A 23,141-nucleotide genomic window follows, 5' to 3' on the forward strand; every position below is an offset into this window, starting at 1 on the left:
TTTTGTTGTAGACCAGGCCTTGCTGTTTGCTGGTTTTTGAAAACATTTGGCCCTTATTTTCACTTATACTACAAGCATCACTTTGTGCCACTCTGGGAGTGTAAAGGGGCCTTAGAGAGTGAAAATTACACTTACGCCTACTTTAAAGCCTCTCTTCACTCATAGACTCATATAGAGTTTAAGGCAAGAAGGGACAACCAGATCATCTAATCTGACCTTCTGTATGTCACAGACCCTCCCCACTATCTAGCAACCTCACGCTGCTGCCAGAGTCAATCTTAGTATAATTGACAAATCCATTTGTATTTAAGTCAGGTGTTTCTTCCTGAAGAGTTTCCACCTGCTCTCTTTTGATCCTGCAATGGAGTTATAATTGTCCAGTTTGGTGATTTAATTTTTTTGTTTTAGGAAGATTAGATCATTTTCCTGGAAAATCTAAGTCTGCGTGTTTAAAAAAAAAAAAAAGTAGTATATTTATCTTTGTGTTAAATGTGCTTGACTGTAGATCTCCTTTTGTTTTTTCATTATGAGCTTTTTTTTTTTTTACACACTTTTTGTATTTGATTCTCAGCTGTCTTTTTAAGTAATATTTTGTTTCTAAGGGCTGGACGCTGTCGGCCTGGAATCTGTTTCCGACTCTTCAGCAGGCTCCGATTTCAGAATATGTTGGAATTTCAGACGCCAGAACTTCTAAGAATGCCACTACAGGTGGATCGTCGCTTGAAAGCTATTATTTTTTTCTGTTGTTTTACCATAAGTCTACGCATTGTTTTACAAAACATATGCTGGAAAAAAAGGTCCCTGTCTTGAATACTTATAACCTTGGGTATATTTAAGGATGTAAAAATATGATATGGGATAATTTGTCATGTTCCAAGAAAGTGTAGAGGCATTATGGGAGCAGAGATAGGGGCTGGGGAGTAACATAAAACCATGGATGGGTGCTTGGTATCTGAATTGGGAAGCTGCTTAAGGCAAGTCATTCATACTTCTGAGTATGAAGCGGAGGATGGGAGGAGAAAACAAGACGGGCACTTGGAGTGCCTCTGGAGAAGCACAAGTGTAGAATAAAATAAGATGAGATCTATGTGGATAGTTCTAGAGTTAAGTCAATGTTTGTTTTTCTAGGGACCTTTAATTTAATATGGGTATAAAAATATCTGTGAGATAATAAAGAAAATAGATTGCAAGATCTCAGCCTACAGTTAAAATTTGAAGTTGATGTTTCATTTTATCAGCTTACTAAATTGATCTGTTGTAGCATATAGTAACACAGCAGCTCTGCTCCTGAAGCTGGACTAGTTTTAATTTAAAAGAACTGATTTAGTAATTTGTTAAAGGATATTGTCATTTAAAAATCACACTTTCAGAAATTTTTACCTCCAGTAATCATGAATAACATTGATGATTCCTATAAGTAAGAGATGAGAACAGTGTATTTCTCAGGTTTTTCCAAATTATTTTGTATATTTGATAGTGCTATAAAGGAAAATATTACTGTTACTCACACATTTGGGGGGGAAACTCAGGACATATGTACTATGTGATACTCAACTCACTTTTTTGAAATCAGCTAGATTTCAGAATGACAGTGTATTTATAGTGCGCTAGTTTTACTTAAAAGACAAACTGCAAATGAGATTTTAAAGTAGCTATATATCCAATCACTTTTTAATAAGTATTTTAGTACTTGTGTCATGGATAGTGTAATGGATAAATGAGCTGTAAGAGTGTGATACTTAAGCTATTTTTTTTTTTTAATTTAAAAAGGAAAAATAGAGACAACTTATTTTTTAGTGTTCACTTCGTCCATTGCCTCTCTATATTAGTGTTTACATAGTGTTCTATCTTCGATGCAGACATATGCAGTACTACAATCTTTTAGTCTAAAGATTTCTTTAGTGATCATGAAAATCTTTAAATCTTTACATTTCTTATTTTTTGGTCTAGCCCCATTGTTAACAAACTTATAAAGAGGCCAAAACTGAGTGTGTAATTTTACCTGTTTTGCTTGCACAATGTAGGTGCTTATGTATTGTATAGAATACTGCATTAATATTTTGATGCAGAGTTGCTTTTTTGCACAATTTGCATTCACTCCATACCTAATGATTTGTGTTGTGGGAGGAGAAGATATAGTATTTTACCATTTGCTTTGTTAATTACAGATTTTCTCTTTAAGATTTGAATGATGTATCCTATTATGTATATTTAAGGTTGAACGTAAAGTCCATATTCAGTATAAGAAACTGATTTTTTTGGAGGTTTTCGTAAATGGTTTTCCATTTTTAATTTATAGGAACTTTGTTTGCACACAAAACTGCTAGCACCAATTAACTGTCCAATTGCTGACTTTTTGATGAAAGCCCCAGATCCTCCGCCATCCTTAATTGTGAGAAATGCTGTTCAGATGCTTAAGGTGAGTAAATGAAATAGATGTATACATTAGTATTTTGTTTATTACCTCTGTTCTTGGTGGCACAGACATTAATGTAGGTGGGAGACTTTCTACATTCAAGAGGCATGCTGTTCCCAGACAAAGCCTCTATTTGGGTAGTGGCTTAATGGAAGTCTTCTTATTAAGTGGTTTCAGGCTTTCACTTTGTGCTGACCAGGCTAATGCTATACCCTGGGTAGGGGAAGATATTCATTTACTCTTCACCAGATGTAACCATCATTTATCCAAAGCCTTTTGTCCATACTATCCAGGCAAGCAAGGACATAAACAAATAGCTGTTACATCTTTTTTTATTGTTCTCAGGCACTTTTGGGTGGGGGAGGCGGGGGTCTGTGTTGCCACTACTTACTCCTAGAGATTGTAGCCTTCTTGACCATCCTGGCTGAAGGAATGGGGAGGAGGAATAAAGAAGTCATTCCAAACTTGGGTCTGATTATGTTGCTAGTATATGGTATTTTACTAATCCTATCACTTGGATGGTGTGCTCTTCCTGCTTTTATGCTAAACTTGCTAGCTTCTCTTTCCTTTTTTTTTTTTAAAAAAAAATCAGACAATAGATGCCATGGATACCTGGGAAGATCTCACGGAACTTGGTTATCATCTGGCTGACTTACCTGTAGAGCCACACCTTGGTAAAATGGTGTTGTGTGCTGTTGTTTTGAAGTGCCTGGATCCTATTCTTACCATTGCTTGCACTCTTGCATATCGAGACCCTTTTGTCCTACCTACACAGGCCTCACAAAAACGTGCAGCCATGCTGTGTAGAAAACGTTTTACTGCAGGAACATTTAGTGACCATATGGCGCTTCTCAGGGCATTCCAGGTATTATTATTTCATCTACAGAAGGAGTATTGATGGCAATAGTTAGTTTACATATAAAAGTAATGGTACACTTTAAAGCAGGGATGGCCAACCTGAGCCTGAGAAGGAGTCAGAATTTACCAAAGTACATTGCCAAAGAGCCACAGTAATACGTCAGCAGCCCCTCCATCAGCTCTCCCCCTGGCTCCCAGCACCTCCTGCCCACTGGCAGCCCCACCGATCAGCCCCTCCCGCTCCCTCTCCTCACCTCCCAATCAACTGCTTTGTGGCTACAGGAGGCTCGGAGGGGGAGGGGGAGGAGCAAGGGCATGGCAGGCTCAGGGGAGGGTGTGGGAAGGGGTGGAGTGGGGGCAGGACCTGTGGCAGAGCCAGGAGTTGAGCAGTGGCACATTGTGCCTGGCACATTGGAAAGTTGGCGTCTGTAGCTCCAGCCCCATAGTCGGTGCCTATACAAGGAGCCGCATATTAACTTCTGAAGAGCCGCATGTGGCTCCAGAGCCACAGGTTGGCCACCCCTGCTTTAAAGTTATAGCTGGACTGTAAGTCCTTTGTGAAGAATTTCAGTATTTCCTAGTAGACTGTCCCTTTGTAGACTCTTTCCTAGTAGACTCTCCCATTGAACCCACTAGAAATTTTATATGTGAGGAAATTTTTTGATCTATTAAGCATGATTTTGCTGACCTAATTCAACTCTAAATGTTGTAGTTGATGATGTATTTCTAATTTTAAATTACACTTAATCTGTTACCAAAAAGTAATAATTTTGAGATGCATTATATTGACTTGAGAGAATTTTGCTTGATGATAACAGAAAAAACATCCAGATGGCTTAATGCCTTTAAACTTTTGTTTCTCTCTTCAATTGAAGGGCATTGTACTATACTCAAATAAAATACAATAAAAAATCACATGGAAGATTTGAGTTTAAACACATTTGTAGGCATTTGAAAAAATATTTTTCTGCAGGCATGGCAGAAGGCACGAAGTGATGGCTGGGAGAGAGCCTTCTGTGAGAAGAATTTTCTCTCTCAGGCTACTATGGAAATCATCATAGGAATGAGAACACAGTTGCTCGGTCAGCTCAGAGCATCAGGTAACTAATTAAAAAAAACCCAAGAAGAGGTTTTTGAACAAACTAGATTTATTATGAAGTGAATTATTCAAATTTTAACAAGAATGAAATTCAAGGCCATCCTAACTTCTTCTTTGTGTAATACATATTAATACAGACTCTCAAAAGCCAAGTTTGATCATCGCATTATGCAACATAGCCCGTTTCAGGTTAAACAAGTTTAACACACAGTGAGTTAGTTGGATTCTTAAGTCCAGTTGAGCTTTGAATGGTGCAGGTCCTAAGAAGAAGAAGATGGCTCTAAGCTGGCTTTCCTCTCCTGGGCCCAACTGGTGGACTGAACTGGCTTATTGTGGTGTAACTTGGAGTGACCTAATGGCTGTTCTAAATTATTTTGGCTAAAATGGTCCAGGATCTGGTCTGATGTTTCATTGGGATTTCTATTCCATTAAATAACTTACATATACAAGGTCTTCATTCTCAGTATTTTGTATGCAATAAAGAGCCACTTTTATTTTAGTATATCAAAGCCCACTAACTTGAAGGGTCTCAACCAAATTGTTGCATTAAATATGGAAATAATACATACTATGTTAGCTAGTATGAAAGTTATAAAAAGCAGTGTGGGATTTCATAAAATAAAGCATAAATACATTGTTTTCACTCAAATGGAAATTTTAAAATGTATGATTTTTAAAACATCCAGTAATCTTTTTTCCTCGGTTTAGGTTTTGTTAGAGCCAGAGGTGGAGGCGATATTCGAGATGTTAACACCAACTCTGAAAATTGGGCTGTAGTGAAAGGTGCTTTAGTGGCTGGGATGTATCCAAATCTAGTGCATGTGGATAGAGAGAACCTCGTATTGACTGGCCCGAAGGAGAAGAGAGTGCGATTTCATCCTACCTCTGTTCTTAGCCAGCCTCAGTATAAAAAGGTAACATTTCTAAACGAATAGCCCACAAGTAAGAACAGATTTCGTTGTTTGTGAAAAGTTATAAAAATGTCTCCTCTTAGTTCTCATTCCTTTAAAAGAGCGTGTGCATGCATGAAATTAACCACTATAGGGAAGATAAAGAAAATGTTTTTGTAAATTGGCTGGATGGGTTGTAGTCAGCTTATGTTTTAAAAGCAGTATATGTTTAGTCGTCTTCACCTGGACTGAAACTAGAATCATCTTATCTTGGGGAATGAGACAAAATTACCAAACAATGTCATGGAGTTGTTTTGAAGATTTATTGACATGTAGTGTTGACTGAGTTTGGACTGACAGTAGCAACTAGGATTTCTGCCCTGAAGCATTAACCTAGATTTTCTTTGGATATTGTTGTTTTTAACTAAAGAAACTTGGCTATAAGGCTATAATAAATTTTAATTTTTACTGTACTTTATTTTACAATCCTAAACTATAAAACAGTTTATTGGGCTGCAGATTTGTTATGGCATTAAAAAAAAAAAATCTCAGAGCAGTCACAGTAAATTTAGTAAAAGTCACAGGTTTGGGAGAAAATGCTGTGTAAACTCATGGGAGTACCATTTAACGAGTGTGCGGATGAGCTATGGGCGCGGGTTCTACCCCGGGGGAATGGGCGACCCTGCAGTGGGGCCGAAGGGCTCTGCAGCAGCAACTCCTATCCCACAGTGTTGGGCCTGACTCCTTGCTGTGGCCATTTCAACCTGGTGTATGGCATTACAGTGCTGCTTGGGTTTGGCCTGGCCACCCTTCCGTCATGATTGGTACTGTGACCCCGTGTGCCACATTGTCATGGACTAATGGAAAAATCACAGTGTCAGTGACACTTTTATGACTGTGACAACTCTGCAACCAGTTTATTTTAAATTGTTCTTGAATGTTTTGATTATCTAACATATAAATGGTACAAGAGCCTTGTTTGCTTTTGCTAACAGATTCCTCCAGCAAATGGTCAAGCTGCAGCAATTCAAGCACTCCCCACAGACTGGCTTATATATGATGAAATGACTAGAGCACACAGGATAGCCAACATCAGATGCTGTTCAGCTGTGACGCCTGTCACTGTGTCCCTCTTCTGTGGTCCAGCTCGGTTGCCAAGTAATGCTTTACAGGAGCCCTCATCCTTTAGAGGTACAGTATACTTGGAATTAGAAGTTTTCAAATAATATACAATACTCTGACATATTGGAACGTCAGTGCTGCTTATACAGGAATATTTAATGCACTTTGGGTAAATTGTGAGGGTCAAAGCCAAAACCATAGCTCTTGCAACCATCCAAAAATGTGTTAATGGTCTCATAGCAAACGTCCTGGAATTTTTTTGAACTATACTATTTAAAGAGTAAATAATGGAATATTAGAAAATGGAAGGAAAAATGAATGCCTTTTGTCCGGTGCATAAGGATTGGACCCTCATTGGACCTGAGGAATAAAAGCAGTACTGAAGTAGAGGTATAGTAATCAAAAAGTAGAGGTAGATACTCCAAATTAAAAAACTCTCTTGTGAGAAGTTTTATAGTAGTAAGTTAAACAGAAAACTTATATTTTAACATTCACTTTAATTAGAATTAGGGAAAAAAGAGAGAATGTTCAACAGAAAAGTTCAAAACTAGTGGGGGAAGAAATTTAATTTTCATATTTAAAATACAAGTACACCATTTAATAAAAATGCTGACTCAACTTTTATTTTTTGAATTATGTTAATTTAGTGGATGGTGTTCTTAATGATAGTAGTGATAGCGAGATGGAAGACAGAACAACTGCTAATCTGGCTGCATTGAAGCTAGATGAATGGCTACATTTCAAACTGGATCCTGAGGTAGGTAATGTATTAACTGAATAATTCTACCCCTTTTCAAGAAGCAAATACTGTTTGCTTTCTGAATCTCTTCCCTTTACTGTGATTTTTAAAATAGTTGGGTCTTCCAGAATTTCGTTGAAAATAATTGCGCATCTTTCTTTAAAACACACACAAACATGCACCCCACCCTTAGGACACCTAAGTAGAAATGCTTGGTTGAAATAAGCAACAAGGTTTGGTTTGTTTTTGTTTTTTTAAGGATTCAGTGTGACTGTAGTCAAGGCTTGGGTATATCATATATTGACATAAATATGCTTACTTGCCCACAACTTTTCTTAATGTCTTTGCAAATTATCAGATATATTTATACAAGACAGAAGGGTTTTTTCACAACCTGCCTTCTCCTGAATTAATCAAGAACTGAAGTAATAAATGTAATGTAATGCATTTCTGCTATTGGAACAAATTAATGTCCTTATGCTGCAATGAGATCCATTAATGTAGATACCTGTATGTATGAGTCCTATTGAAGTCTAAGTCTTGGAACCTAATAGGTACAAGGATGTGCATTATCAAATGTAGGATTAGAACCTCATGTTGTAAACGGGCTTATAACTATACAGATCACTGAAAAGTAAGATGGTAAGGGAGAATATGTTATAAATGGAATACAGAAACACTGGAAAGTATGAATGAAAGAAATCTGGGATTTTGGCATGTGGGGGTTATATTTGCTTCCGGTTTGAGTGTCACTTTTCTAAATCTGTTTGCCATCTCCTTTACACCAGAAACCATTGTAAAAATAACACCACTGTTAAATGTATGCATGAGAGTTTGCTTGGGGACCAAATAAGAAAAAAGTCAGTGAGTCTTCCATTTGGGAATTCCCTTAAAACTTGTTCAGTAAATAAATTTCTGCCCTTATGCAGTGTCTGTTTGGGGGGGTCCATCAAACATTATCGAGATGCACAGGTCTTAACTTTTTTCTTCTGGCAGCTCCTACATTTCCATAAGGGAAGCTACCTTTTGTATTTTCCTGTTTTAACTGCATGCAGCCATTAAGTGAATCCTGTTGAGCACCAAACACACATCAACGCTATGCTGCTTCCGCTTCCTTAGGTGGTGCTGCACAGCAGAACCCGGTTAGGTAGCCTGAGGAAAGGAGTAGCAGAAGCTAGAGCAAGCTGGGGGCAAAGTGATCACTTCTGGAGTTGAAGAGGGCAAGCGGAGAGAGCCAAATATGAGAACTGTCATGGGTGAATTTAGAGAGTGCAAATCTTGAGGGACGTGGGGAATAAGTGGTAATGATAATGATAGTAATTGGGAAGTTGCCAATCTTGAGTGAATCTGGGTTGGGAAAGAATCTGCCTGGGCACCATTGGGCAAATCTGGGCATCAGTTCTGTAGGGAGGAGATGTTGTGGTGCAATCTGGAGTTGGCAGGAGAAGGAAAGGCAGAGATGGTTGGAAGGAAAAATAGAAAATGCTGAGATACAGAGTTTTGTGGGGGAGCAAAGAATCTCTTCCCTTTTAAGTAGCAGGTGAAAATACACTAATGAGACAGGCATTTTAGCTTAATGCCCCCTCTTAAAATTGTATTAGGATGAGGAGCGTGGTCTACTAGGCAAAAGCGTATCAGACCCAATACAGACAAATGTAGAGATCTGCAGAATGCTTTTAAAGTGAGCTAGGAAGGCTTTGACTAGTTCACATAATGTCCACGCTGAACTGTTACTTAAACCATTTGTTTTAGCTGAAATCTATTTGAAGGAAAGGCATTCAGTTAAGACTTTTTTTTTTTTTTTTAATCCAACTGTGACAGAAGCGTGCATGTATTTGGAAAGAGAATTAATAGAGAAAAGGCATAAGGCAGGGGCGGGCAAACTTTTTGGCCTGAGGGCCACATCGGGTTTCCGAAATTGTATGGAGGGCTGGTTAGGGGAGGCTGTGCCTCCCTAGACAGCCAGGCATGGCCTGGCTGCGGCCCCCCCCCCCCCCCCCCCCCCGGAACCCCTGCCCCATCCACCCTTCCCTATCCCCTGACCGCCCCCAGACTCCCTGCCCCTGACTGCCCCCCGCCACCCCATCCAACCCCCACTCTCCTTCCTGACTGCCCCGAGCCCTATCCACACCCCCGTTCCCTGACTACCACTCCGAATTCCCCTGCCCTCTATCCAACCCCCCGACTCCCTGCCCCCTTACTGTGCTGCCTGGAGCTGTGGTGGTGGGCGAGTGAGCCGCGCTGCCCAGAGCACCAGGACAGGAAGCCGTGCTGCCCGGCTGGAGCGAGGCACGCCACCGCGCAGCACAGAGCATCGGGTCAGGCTGCGGCTCTGCAGCTGTGCTGCCCAGCAGGAGCTCACAGCCCTGCCACCCAGAGCATTGCGCCAGCGGCGCAGTGAGTTGAGGCTGTGGGGGAGTGGGAACAACAGGGGAGGTGCTGGGTGCTAGCCTCCTAGGCCGGGAGCTCAGGGATCAGGTAGGAGGGTCCGTGGGCCAGATGTGGCCCGCGGACCGTAGTTTGCCCACCTCTGGCATAAGGTAAAAGAAAAACAGGTGAACAAATGAAAAATAGGTTCTAAATAAAAAATTAGAGATGGCTGAGAAATCTGAATAAGGAAAACTCAGGAAACATTCTGTTTTGTTGTATTTATATTTTATATAAAAAAAAATATTACTTTTAAAATAAAAAGTCAGGAAATAGAATTTCACAAGCAAAGTCATGGGAAAGATTAGATGGAGAAGCAACATAAAAGTGGTTTTAAAATTATTTCGGAAAAAAGTTGGAGAAGTGTATGCAGAAAACAAGACAATGTGATAGGATAGTAGTTTTAAAACTGATTTTCAGTTTTACTCAGAAATTATGTATGCCACTTTTGGACGTTTTTCTCTCTAGAATGTCATATATTGCCGCTTTGTATATTGAGGGGGTGAGGGGGTCCTCTATCTGCAATCGGTCCTTTTTAACAGAGGTGAAATTCATTACAGGCTGCCAGTCTGCTGCTGCAACTCAGACAGAAATGGCATAGTTTATTTCTGCGCCGCATGCGAGCTCCTTCTAAACCTTGGTCTCAAGTTGATGAAGCAACTATAAGAGCAATCATAGCTGTTTTAAGTACTGAAGAGCAGTCTGCAGGCTTACAGCAACCTTCAGGAATTGGGCAAAGACCAAGACCTATGTCTTCTGAAGAACTTCCCTTAGCATCTTCTTGGAGATCAAATAGCAGTAGGAAAAGCTCAGCAGAAACAGAATTCTCTGATGACTCTTCTAATGCTGAAAAGTAAGTTGGTAGAAATTAGTGGTAATTTTTTTAGGTGGAGGAGTGCTACCTGTATTTCCGTTTGTGGCAAAATCATGACAGTGATTGTTGAGTAGAGTGAAATAGTACAGTTTTCAATGGGACAAACTGTGAAAAGCAAGTCTGGTTCAAATGTGTGTATTCAACAGAAAATTTCACTTTTCACAGGCGACTACTCACAAAGTGAAAATTGGTCATTCTGTGCGGGTCTCACTTTCTTATTCCACCTGTGCCTACTCACCTTTTTCTCCTCCTCACACTTTTGCTATTCCATTTTAATTCTTCAGTCCCCACTTTGTTTTCATTTATCTCTTTCCTCCAATCTACTCATAAATGGCACTATGAAAAGCCATGCCCTGTTGAGACAGGAGCAAGTTATCAAATTTACTGGTGTAATCATTTTTATACTTTGAAGAAAATGTTACTTAATTTTATTTATGTATTTCCAAGGTACCTTGAATTCTTTCAGGTTATATTTCAGGGAGCATGGTGGAGAAAATAGACCAATAACTATTTTTACAATACAAAGGTGACCAGATTGAAATCAAAGTCATGCCTCAACTAGATATGAAGTAAATTCTTATTGTTGTTTTGGTAGGTTTATGGCTGTTCTATAGGTTCCATTCCTCTAGAGGATTCTACAAAGATATGGATAGAAACAGATGTTTTTAATTATACCATGATAAATTTCAAATTTGTCATACAGTTGTTTAAACCTTGCATGATGCCTATGGATCATGATGCTAGGCATAGGTCTATTGTGTAGAAACAAGCACTTTTCTTTTCAAAGGCCTTTTTAAAAATAGTTGGTCTGAGGTTTAGTGTCTACTAAATGCAAGTCTAATACTAAGAAATGTAAACTTCAATAATAAAACACCTAACTCTGCTGTGTGGTACGACAGTTTTCGTTAGGCACCTAGCAGAGCTGTACATATGATATATTGTGATGGCATTAAAAATTGCTTTTTGCAGTGGTCTCCCACCATGCTTTGTGTGTCCATAATGTCAAGTCCCCTCAAAAGTAAAATGTTCTAACTTTACAAAAAAAAAAACCAAAAACACCAAAATCATTTCTTAATTGTCAAACAGCGTGACACTTAAATTCAGAACCAGATTGATTGAGGGGTAGGGAAGTGAGCGATCTGTCTCATGCATCATTAGGAAGGAAGATCAACTGAAAGATCTTGCTGTCCTAAGAAGCATGAGTGGGTATGACAGAATACTATATATTTCCAAATATGTCTGTCCTCTGAGGGGGCAGCTTGCTGCCAGTGCACCCTCTCCACCAAATTTGTCTCTGGAAAGAAGGAGCAGAAGCCCCATCCTCCAAAAACAAATAACTGGTATTTAAAGTTAACTGAAAATTGTTTAACCTGTTTAAGAAATGTAATGCATGTAGTCATTCTGAAGACTCTTGAAGCTTTAAATTTTTTTTTTGCTATGATTGCTGTTTGTACCAACCATTTGTTATTTTGAACAGTTTTATATCTTCACCTATCCTCCCTCAGAGTCCTAATGAAATCTACATCTCCAGCATTTCACCCGCCACAGAAATACAAAGAAAGAGGTATCTTGCATTCTAAACGAAGTTCAGATGACAGGTCAGATCAGTCATCTGTGAAATCCACAGACAGTAGTAGTTATCCCAGCCCATGTGCCAGTCCTTCTCCTCCATCATCTGGAAAGGTAAAGTATCATTTTATTCATAAATGTTCAACTGTAGAATATCTGAAGTAATCTTGCTGACATTCTTCAGAGGTAAAAAGAACAGTGGACCCTAATCGAGGCTCCTGGTCCCAATGTATAAAGTGCTATACAGATGTAAAGGAGTTCATGCCCCTAAGAGCTTACACTCTACAATAATACCCTTAGTACTATGGTTTGAACACAACAAAATTTATTATCAGAGGAATTCTTCATAGTGTGATGAATTGGAAAGCTTTTGGCATGCAGCATACAGAGCATGTTGCTACATATGTGTGCAAGAATATGTATCTTTCTTATTTACACACATACATTACTACTGAATTAAATTCACCTTGCTTTATCCTCATGGTTTTAGAATAATGTATGAAAATCATTAAATGTCATGCGCTTAATTATTTAGCAATCAGATTATCAAATTAATTAGTAGCATGACCTAATAGGCCTTTTCATCTTTCCAATGTAAAAAGGTCCCTTTAATGGGAAAAGTTTGGTGCAGCCTTACTATGGAGGTATACTAGCATGCGTCTATAATCTGCCTTGGTAGTAAATTGTCTGAATCTGAGATTACCTTTAGGTACCAAGCATACATAGAAAGGCAGAGATCTAAAAAGAGGTATCTAATCACTCAAATTGGGATGATGGGTATAATATCCCTAGACTAATATAGTGCTTGCCACAATTTGAAAGCCATATAAAATGCATTAGGAGAATTCAGCTGCCATTTTCATAAAGAATAATCTTGCATTCTAGTTCACAGCTGAGTATTAACATTTTTGGACTGTAAATTGGTCAGCAATTGTACAACTGTATGTTTTAACTGAAATTTCCTTTTGCTACATTGAATACCTCTTACTCATTCTCCCCTTTTCTTTGGGTCTTTTCCATTTTGTCTTCCCTCATGTTCATTTCCCTTACTGTTATAGGAGATAGGGCTTTCCACCTACAGTTACACTGTATTCTTCGGTATCTGTTTAATGTATCTGAAAAATGCAAACTTCTTAATTGCAAAAATTTTCCTAAATCAGAATTTAGCCACTATTTCATAAGTCCACTCAAACCTTTTGCTTGTCAGGTGAAAATATTTTTTCATAACTTTTCTAGCCGATATTTTTAGAAAAAGTATCAGATTGGCATGATCGCCAATGAAGTTGGTGTGCAATTTCTTAATAGACTGAGATTTAGCACCTGGACTTCTCCTGCTATTGTAGCTTTTGTTTGAGAGTCTGTTCCCCACCACTTCCTTTAATAACGTGCATCAGGGCCACACTCTCTGGTTCTCAATTTTGTGGCACTTGCATTATGTCTTGTAGCTTCACTGTGATAGCTATGTGCACTCCACAAGAGGAAATATTTCAGTGGACTGGTTGAGTTCAGTTCCACTCACATACGTAGGGAGTATAGTATGCCTTCAGTCACCGTCTCTCTTCCCCTTTCTCACAGTATTTCCATAGATACTGATCCAGTCTGCTTCTTGCATTTCAATAAATAGGTTAGTGCAGGAGGCTGATATGTCTGGATCTGCTCTGTTTGCTCCTTTTTTATAACAATCTGTCTATCTTCCCCCCCAATTCTTCTGTCTCTAGCAGGTTTAATTGATTCCTTATTTAATTCTTTGACTCTTGATCTCTTGATTTTTTTTTTCCTAACCCTATAATACGGAGGGGAAAAAACTTTGCATTTCCTGGGTGTGACAAGGACATTAATAATTTACCTTAATCCTATCATAGACTGTAGCCTGCTTTACCAAAAGAGCTGTCAATTTCTAATTACTGCAGAGTGCTTAGGGCTATCCTTCTTTGAACTATTCTCCCAGTTATACTGTTCCCTAAATTAATAGCTTTGGAAAATATGCCAAAAATTAATTTGTTAATCTCAAATGGGATGTTTGGCTATTACCATTTTCTTCTTCTCCTTGTTATTTTGGATAATGTTACTCATTTCTCATAATCTGAGTTGGTGGCAATTGATCTGCAGAAATGGAAATTTCTTACATGGCCGTGCCTGTCTGCAGACTTGTACCAACACCTGTCCTTCAATTGCTATTAGTCAGATAGCTAGTTTCAGTTGTCATTTCTTGTCACTTGCTTGTTAAAATTGAAAGTTATTAACTACACTTGAAATTTCTGCTTTGGAGGCTGTCAACTGGAACAGAGTCTGTGGATGAAGGAGTTACAGGTGTTACTTATGCTTGGTGGCCTCCTTGATTTTTACATGATGGGAAACAAACCTATCCTGTTTTCACTGGTGTAGTAAGAAATTCGTCTTTCTGCAAGACTATAATTCTGCTAGAACTTAGTGAAAAGAGGCTAAGCAGGGGATTTTTGCTTTGTTCAAATATTAGAAATGCAATTTGCTTCATTTTTGCAGGGATCCAAGTCTCCTTCACCCAGACCAAATATGCCAATTAGATACTTCATTATGAAGAGCAGCAACTTGAGAAACCTTGATATTTCTCAACAAAAAGGCATCTGGTCTACGACTCCAAGTAATGAACGAAAACTAAATAGAGCCTTTTGGGAAAGCAGCATGGTTTACTTGGTATTTTCAGTTCAAGGATCAGGACATTTTCAGGTGAGTCTTAAATTAACATTTAAAATTAGCTCATTCTGGTGGTCTCATATCAGTGCAACAAATTACCATGCACAGAACGGGAGTTTTGCTTATGATTTGAAATCTTTACAACTGTTTTAATAAGTAGTGATGGAGAAAGAACATTTCATATCCCTCTGGGGTCTCCCCTAACTAATGCAGGAAAGTCAATGAAAAGCCGAGGCGCTCTGGATGCAGTCCAGTCTTAGAGTAATGTTTGTGTCCTTCATGAGTTCTCTGGAATTAAAAACAAAGCGGGAAAATAATTAAGGGTATCCTCATTCTTTTCTTTCTCTGACTGCTAAAAATATATGTAATAATGTACATTTGTCATCTTATTATGGCAACCTTCTCTAACAGTCATGGGGCTGTTTTAAAGACTTCAAGTGATGAAGAATCCACCACATCTCTGGTTGTTCCAGTTATTAATTAACATGGATCTTAAAAGCTTGTGCCTTATTTCTAGTCTGAATTTGTCTGGCTTCACCTTGTAGCTATTGGATCTTGTTATGTCTTTGCCAGATTAGAGCCTCTTGTGGTCAGAAATTGCCTCATGCAGGTACTTGTAGACCATGATGAAGTAACATTTTAATCTTCTCTTGGATAAACTATATAGATTGAGCTTCTTGGTCGGGACTGTGTTTTGTTTGTAAATTACAAATGTAATTAGGTCGTGATCACTTGCACCTAGACAACTGATTTTTAGTTCAGTGATGAGATGTTCTAGATATAAACATAAATCAACTGGAAAATTAAAATATTATTGCCATGTACTTTATTGCTTTACTATACTTTTGACTTTGTTTGCATTTCAATATACAAGATAATAAAATTTTAGTCAGTATTTTTCTTGTTTAAATTATCAAGACCTTGGGGGGAAAAAATTCCACATCAGAGTTAGACTCCCTGTTTAATATATTACATCAGGCATTTAGGTGAAAAAACTGAAGTGAAGTTGCAATTAGTTTCAGTTGTCACCATTGAAATTTTCAAGATAGATTACAAAAACTAGTCTCTGCTGAACAAGTATTCCTTCTAATTTTAAATTTGCTCTGTTTTGCATGTTTCGGTCTAATTGCATTCCAGTACATGGAACAGAGTTTTGTAACTAGATTTTTTTTATACTTTTGAAGATCATTAAATACTTCTCATACATTTATATATCTTGTTGATTATTTCTGTCTTTGAACAAGGAAAGAAAAATCGTGCTGGATGAGGTGTTCAAGTACATTGAGTTGTTGTTCAGCTTCATTAAATATGAAAATTCTAATACCCCAGTATACAAATTGGCGATTCCGATCCAAAAATCCCATTCATATGCACCAAGGGACATGAATTGCATATGGAAAAATTTCATTCTTCTACTTAACTTTTCTATACCTCTGTTTCTCATCTGGAAAAGGAGTAAAATATACTTGTGTGCCTCTTGGGGGTGAGGTGAAGGATTGATGTTTGAGTGAAGTACTTTGTACCTTTAATCCAAGAATGTCAATGTAATACAAATGATTATTTTATTCCAAGATGGAAGGGTATTATTTGATTATATACAATCTGATTAGCTTTATGTCTTTCAATTAAATATATGTTTTATTTTAAATTTTCCCACAGGGTTTTGCTAGAATGTCTTCAGAAATAGGACGTGAGAAAAGTCAGGACTGGGGCTCTACAGGCTTGGGAGGAGTGTTTAAGGTGGAGTGGATCCGGAAAGAAAGTCTTCCCTTTCAGTTTGCACACCACTTACTCAACCCTTGGAATGATAATAAGAAAGTACAAATAAGCAGGGATGGCCAGGTAGCATTTATTTTCATTTGAAATATGTTTACACTGCTCAGTGTTGAATATACAGTGTATTTAAAAGGATATTGCTGGGGTGATTTTTGTGGTTTCATTACTCTCCATTTTATATAATAATCTTAATGCATGGGTTTTTTTCTTTTATGATTTTTAAGCTTCTGCTCACTCTTATCTTTCCTATCTGGTAAACTTCAATTCAGGTTATTGGCATGCTGGGTTGTGTTACCACTAATTTACTAAAGGCTTTGCTAGGTAAGAAGGAGGAGCATCTCTTCAAAAGAAGGTTGAAATCTTCAGTATAGAGCAGAAGACATGGTATTGCAGAAGCAATACTCATTTATCATTCCCAATGTGTTTAACCCATGTATTTAAAAACTATAGAGAACACCATCTCACAGTGAATGATACATGCTGTAAAGCCTCTGGTTTTTTTGTTAAAAGAAATGTGTCTAAACCAATCAAGTCAGTGTATCTTCTTGCATGAAATGGAATATAAATGTACTTTTTACTGAATATTTATGAAAGGGAAGAAAATCATAGAATATAGGTCTTTTGAACACTTTGTTACATGCTTGACTATAATATTTTAAACAATGATAATGTCAAAAAGGAATTGGCAGGTAGTTTGATTACTTCATGAACTGTGGGAATGGACTTGGAGAGAATTTTTAGCACCTCAGATTTTTTTAGAAATTGATTAGCTGTGACTTTATCCAGATATATTGTACATTAAAATTGTCATATAATGCTGCCCTCCGAAAGCCTGTAAGTTTGTGTCAGTTGTAGTATCTACATGGCAATTTACTTAAAAGAAAAAAAAAATGTAGGTCCTTATGCTCTAGAAACTCATCTGTCCTAAAGAGATAATAGTTTTGTGGTGTTCATCAACACTCTATTGCTAAGATGGTAGTCAGAAATCCTCTGGAATTACTCCTTCTCCTGCACTGTTTTGCCTTGCCTTTCTGTGCTGCTTGGTTGAATCTTGTTCTAAATTGGGGTTGTTGTTTTTTATACAGAGTAAATAGGCTCATCAAATCCAGCCAACTTTTTGTTTAATTTGAAAACAACACAGTAGGTTTTCCCATGTCCAAGAGAACCTCATTTAATTGGAAACTAACTTGCTTTTCACAGTGTTTAAGAGGACCACAACTTGAGATGCATTTCCAGCCATACTCAGATTTGTCAGCAATGATAGCAAAAGTTCCTCTTACCCAAAAAGATTCAAAGCTGAGACCTTGAGTTTTTTGTATAGTTTTAGGAGACTGTATCACTATTTTGAAAGAGAGTTGGTGGGTGGGGTTTGATTCTCTCTGGGCCCAGTTCTCCAGACTGAGGCCACATGCGGCTAGAGGTATCAAACACACATAGTCTGCTGGGGACCATTTTACCAGCCAGAGTGACTGCAGTTGATGGCGTCTCCCCAGGCATTATGTAATGAAGTTTCCAGATCTGGCTCAATCCTGCGAATCCATGAATCTCTGGGATGGCCCCATGTGCAGTATCAAGGCATGCACCCCTTCACGAGTTGATGGAGGATTTGAGAGCATAGTGTGCTGGGGTGTTTTTGTCCATCCTGACAATGTGGCCAAAGGGCATGCAATGCTGCTTTTGAATATAATGAGCAATTGAAGGAAAGCCAGATCTTCGCAAGTCTGTCACATTTGATGTGAAGTCAAACCACTTTATGCTCAGGTTTTTACAACGCATATGGGATGCTTCTAGGGTCCACATAGCAATACAGGCAGTAAACAGGATTGAGAGAGCCTGAACTTTTGTCTCAGCCCAAAGATGTTTTTGTGTCCGTAAGCGAGATATGGACTTGGGATAGTTTGTGGAGAATTCCCCCTGTGCAGGGAAACTCGCCACTGACCGAAGACTTGCGGAGGCAACTTTGCTACCTCCTGTGCGCAGCTACCCCTAGTTCTGAGGGTGAATTATGTCAGCGGGATGGGATGGGGAGGGGAAGGAATGTGGCAGAATGGAGCTCTACTGTGCCCAATCCTCTACAAATCCTTATGCCAATGTCCTAAATGAGGGTTGCTTCTGTGCAACCCTGACTTGCACTGGAGTCTAGTAGCACAAATTAGTGAACTGTAACCAAATCCGTATGCCCCACTCTCCACTCAGCTGAACTGTTCTTGAACGGAGTGGAGCATAAGGACTCTAACTCTTTACATCTGTGTTCTTTTTTTTTAGTTGTGCTTAGGGTGTTCTTTTGTATAAACTAATGTTGTGTGAGAGTGTTAGAGTTCTGTAGCAGGTCTACCAGGAAAGAGCCCTGACCACTGTTCTAGGAAAAGTCATGGAGGAAACGTATAAACAGTTTGAATCATTTTATCTCAAAATTCTGAGAATACAGCCAATGGACACTTTACCATTTTACCTTTGCTTTTTTGGCTGAGCCAGGCTAGGTTGTATGCTCAACTTTTCTATTGTACCTCCATTGCTGTAACTGTCTTCTTTGTGTTGTGGCCATCCTGTAACATGCCTCTTAGCATTAAATGTGTCATTTAAGTTTTCTTTCTTCTGGTCTGCAGGAATTGGAACCACAGGTTGGAGAACAGTTGCTACAGCTTTGGGATCGTATTTCTTTAGGAGAGAAAAACACAACTGATTGATTGACAATTTACAGTAACACGCTTGAGGTATTATATTGACATGTAAAGTCATATTTTTCTTGTGGTAGATCATCAGTAAACTTTTCCTGGTCTTTATACTATGTGTTTTCACCAGTTTTAATGGTAACTATCAGAGAAAATAGCTGCTGATGAATTTTGCTGGAGAAAGTATAGATTTGTTTTAATTTTTTTAACCTTTTTCTCCTTGAATTTTACAGTTCTGGCTGCTGAGACACATCTGTTTTATAACCACTAGAACCAGCACTGCTCAGCACCTACACAAATAGAAGGGGGAAAAGCCATGTAGTGAAATGGGCTGTTGGAATTGATACCATTTCTCTAAACTTGGCATAATAAAAATAAAATGGAGCAGGGTTTCAGTAAGCTCACAGTAATAAGTGTGATAACATCATTTTGCTAGTGTGGTTTTGACTGAATGAAAAATGATGTATGTTTTATTTGTGTGACATTCAGTCTGCAATTTATATCTAAACAATTTTGAAACTTTAAATATTAAGTTTACAACAATGGAGCAGGCTGAAGTTGCTGGTGGGTTTTAAATAGTACAGTAGGCAGTTAAATAGACCCTTTCCTTTCAGAGCAGCCCAATGCAGCAGAAGGTTTGGGAGCAACCAGTGTAATGTTAATTAGTCTTAGAATTTCACATTTTATCGTTTAGTTCTTGAGAACAATATTTTCCAGATGTAGTTGTTGAAGATTTCTCAACTTAGATGCTCAAGGCTACTTTTATTATTGGAGTAGAGCAGGATATATGCCGACAACTGATGGGGGCAGACGGTGCACCTCCTAGCTAAATAAAAATTGCATTTAAATTTGCAGCATGAATGGAAAGAGAAGGAAGGCTCTCCCTTGCCTGAAGGTTGTTCCAGAGCGAGTTTCCAGTCCCCACTATCTTTTTAATGTGTGTACTCATAATTCCCTCTTCGTAAAATGGATACTTCTCTCATTGTTTCTTATTTCTCATCTGTACAGCAAGTCAATAAGCTTTTTCAAAGGCTGAAGCCAAAGGCAAAAACCTTGGGTTCTAGCAAGTAGCATCTTTTGTTGAAGACCTAATTTTCCAATTGCTCTCTTCGCCGACCTGCACATATGCTTTTGTATTGTTGTACATGTACATAGGGACCCATACTGTGTTACTTGACTTTTTAGGATATACATGAAGTTCCTGCACTGCTTTGATGGGGAAGATAGAAGGCTAGCAGTTCAGTGATAACTTTCACTGAACTTTAAGTAGAATAGATAACATACTTTCCCTTTTAACACTCATTATTGTTTAGGGAAGATATGTAATCTTAAAAACTTTGGAAAGGACTGGAGTTCTATACTTTAAAACACTAACAAGAGAAAAAAAATCATGAGTGGCCTTAACATCAGGGAAAAGAGAGTGAAATAAGAAAATCCTTCTGTTTTATCTGTGGGAACATTGGTACAGTACATCAACTAAGATATTGTGCATGGATTTTTATTCTTAAGTTTTTCGTATATAGATTTGACACACTTGGTTTGAGATCACCTGCAATTAGATTCTACTGTACATCGTTGTAATTACGTTTTCACTTGTTAAATTTTACTAACAATGACCATAGTTTCATATTATACATTTAACTGTTTAGTGTTTTGAAATTAGAAATAAGGAATTTCTGGAATAAAGTTGTTTCAGTTTTAGCTTTGTGATGTCTTCAAATCATTAGCCCTTGTATATAGAGTAGATGATCTTAGTAAAAATACTATTTGACCAAATTCAATGTAAATACTACAGTGAGTGGAAAAACACATTTTAAAAATGAAGTATATTATACAGAATGTAAAACGAATTTAGTAAATCTATTGAATTCTTCTTAGTTAGGTATGGAAGAAGTTGAGTTTTTTCTGAACCAAGATGTTTTAAAGCACAGTGTAAAATATTTTGAATCAGGAATGGGTAGTAATTTCCATAATGACCACACTTCCTGCAGTTGTCTACATCTTTCATCTCAATTTATGGGCCAATGATGCAAATGGAGTTTAGAGCCAGCTTTGGACATCAGGATGAGTGTTCCATTTTTTTTTTTTTTTTTTTGAGCATGCCATCTCCGCTAATCCCTACAAAACGAGGGTAATTCAGTGCTGATAGAGAAAGGACACTAGAAGCTAAATTCTGTTTATCTTATAATTTACTAGAAATTCTGCCTCTAGTGAGAAGACAATTTACTGGTCCAGTGGTCTTGCTTTTATTGTTTCCTGGACAGATTTTTTTCATTTTTCCATGGAAGTAGCAAGACCTCTTCCTCTCTTGATCTCTCTTTATGGCTATTAGTTCCAGGTATTCACTATTTGTGTCTCAGTGGGAAAACTGGACTCAAGCCTCAAGCAGGACAAAATAAAAAATGAGTAATGGCTTGAGTACCAAGATCATAGGTAAAATTTGGGTTGTGCCATAAAGAAGCTACGAGTATAAGTAGGGGAGGGTCTTGAGAAACCTGATGGGTACCACAATAGTCGTTGTGACATGAGGATGCAAAGGAGTTAAAACCTCTAATTCATACATCTGTAAGGTCAGTGTTATAGTATATTAATAATAATATGCTTCCCAATGGTTTATAAGGCCACTTTAACATGAGAGATAGAAAATCAAGTAATAGTGAATAGTTAAAGATTTGTAAATGCTCATCCTATCGGTTTTTGACATGCAGTAATAATAATTGTGGTATGGTCTGTGGAGGGGTTTGTAAACACCTCTGCAATAAATAGCAATACAAGTTGATATAGGCAAAAACTTCCAGCAGAGTCTTCTACTAGATCTAAGTGTCTTCAGTCTTTACCACTGAAGAAGCTGTGTTATTGAGAGATGGAATTTTGGAACTAAGAAGACTGAACATTTGTGGTGTTCTCCTTTTGCTGTTCAAAGTCACTTTCAGGCATTTGTATATTTCTAAATAAAAATACAAGAGGAATGTTTATTAATCCTGACTGTCAATCATTTTCTCACCTAAATTAGATAACTACTTTGTCAAGTCAAAATAGTTATCTAGTTTGGTGACACAAATATTTAAATATAGGGTGTTAAATTGCATGATGGTGATTAGTTTCCAATACATTCACACAAACATATCTTGATGTTTAGACCAGGGGCCTGAATTTTATAGCCCGGCCTTTGCTTAGACTCACTTTGGGATCTAAAGGCTTGTCTACATTAGAAGGTTCCACTGGTGGAACTGTCCTATTGGTGGGAAGTGCCGTGCCCCTATACCCAAATTCTCTTATTGATGGTTCTTCGCACATTTGTCCATTTAAGTCCATAGGAAGTTCATTGATATAGTGCTAGCCTGGACACTTCCTCCTGCCCCTGCCCCCCAAACACACACACACATCTAAGGTAATTGAATTACTGAAAAGAGTCTTCTGCAACATGGGACAGTAGCAGGAAGTGGTCTGTCTGGTCAACTTTGTATATTCCACTGCTTTGGGGTCATGTCAGCTGTATATCAACCACCTCCTCAAATCCTACTGGCTCAAACATGAGCACTAGAGGCATTTTTTGAGGGGAGCATTCTACTTTTCGGAGCCTGTGTACTGATGTTTTTGATTACTATACTTTGCATATCTTCCTGGATCTATGAAAAGGTTATCTTCATTGCTTTGTGGGGCAAGAACCACATCTTGTTCCAGATGCTGATGTGAAGCAGGGGGTTCAACCCAGTTCTCCTTCCTCCCAGGTGAGTGCTCTAACTGCTGGACCATGGGTGGGTGTTTCTGTTGAAGCTGTTCTAATTTGTATAAAATATTTAAATATTCATTGGAGTAGAGACTGGAACCTTGGTCTCCTAGGAGATTGTCCTAACTGCTGGTCTGTAGTCATTCTTTCTCTGGCCCAATGCTTATTTAAGTATTTTATGCAAAGTGGAACAGCCTCAACAGGAAAGATTGAGACCCACCCCAGAATACCCTATAACTCAGAGGTTAGGACACTTGCCTGGGAGAAGGGAGACCTGGGTTCAAGGACCTTCTCCA

The 23,141-nt window shown here is 38.2% G+C and overlaps 1 protein-coding gene across 5 annotated transcripts in view; it reads left to right on the forward strand.

The window, feature by feature from the left end:
* The window catches only part of YTHDC2 (YTH N6-methyladenosine RNA binding protein C2), a 51,321-nt gene extending 29,233 nt beyond the window's left edge, over positions 1-22,088 (forward strand). For 3 of the 5 annotated variants that reach the window (XM_073344721.1, XM_073344724.2, XM_073344726.1), the window contains 13 exons: positions 603-708; positions 2,300-2,419; positions 3,009-3,281; positions 4,248-4,374; positions 5,082-5,287; positions 6,259-6,454; positions 7,033-7,142; positions 10,112-10,404; positions 11,931-12,108; positions 14,497-14,700; positions 16,327-16,509; positions 19,050-19,157; positions 19,349-22,088. In XM_073344721.1, the coding sequence (XP_073200822.1) occupies positions 603-708; positions 2,300-2,419; positions 3,009-3,281; positions 4,248-4,374; positions 5,082-5,287; positions 6,259-6,454; positions 7,033-7,142; positions 10,112-10,404; positions 11,931-12,108; positions 14,497-14,700; positions 16,327-16,509; positions 19,050-19,130 (2,077 nt within the window). In that variant the 3' untranslated portion in view covers positions 19,131-19,157; positions 19,349-22,088. The remainder of the gene's footprint in view (positions 1-602; positions 709-2,299; positions 2,420-3,008; positions 3,282-4,247; positions 4,375-5,081; positions 5,288-6,258; positions 6,455-7,032; positions 7,143-10,111; positions 10,405-11,930; positions 12,109-14,496; positions 14,701-16,326; positions 16,510-19,049; positions 19,158-19,348) is intronic. The other 2 variants (XM_073344722.1, XM_073344725.1) reach the window with 2 other exon arrangements.
* The last annotated feature ends 1,053 nt before the right edge of the window (positions 22,089-23,141 follow it).

This window comes from Lepidochelys kempii, chromosome 5, assembly GCF_965140285.1.
Source record: "Lepidochelys kempii isolate rLepKem1 chromosome 5, rLepKem1.hap1, whole genome shotgun sequence".
Taxonomy (NCBI): Eukaryota; Metazoa; Chordata; order Testudines; family Cheloniidae; genus Lepidochelys; species Lepidochelys kempii.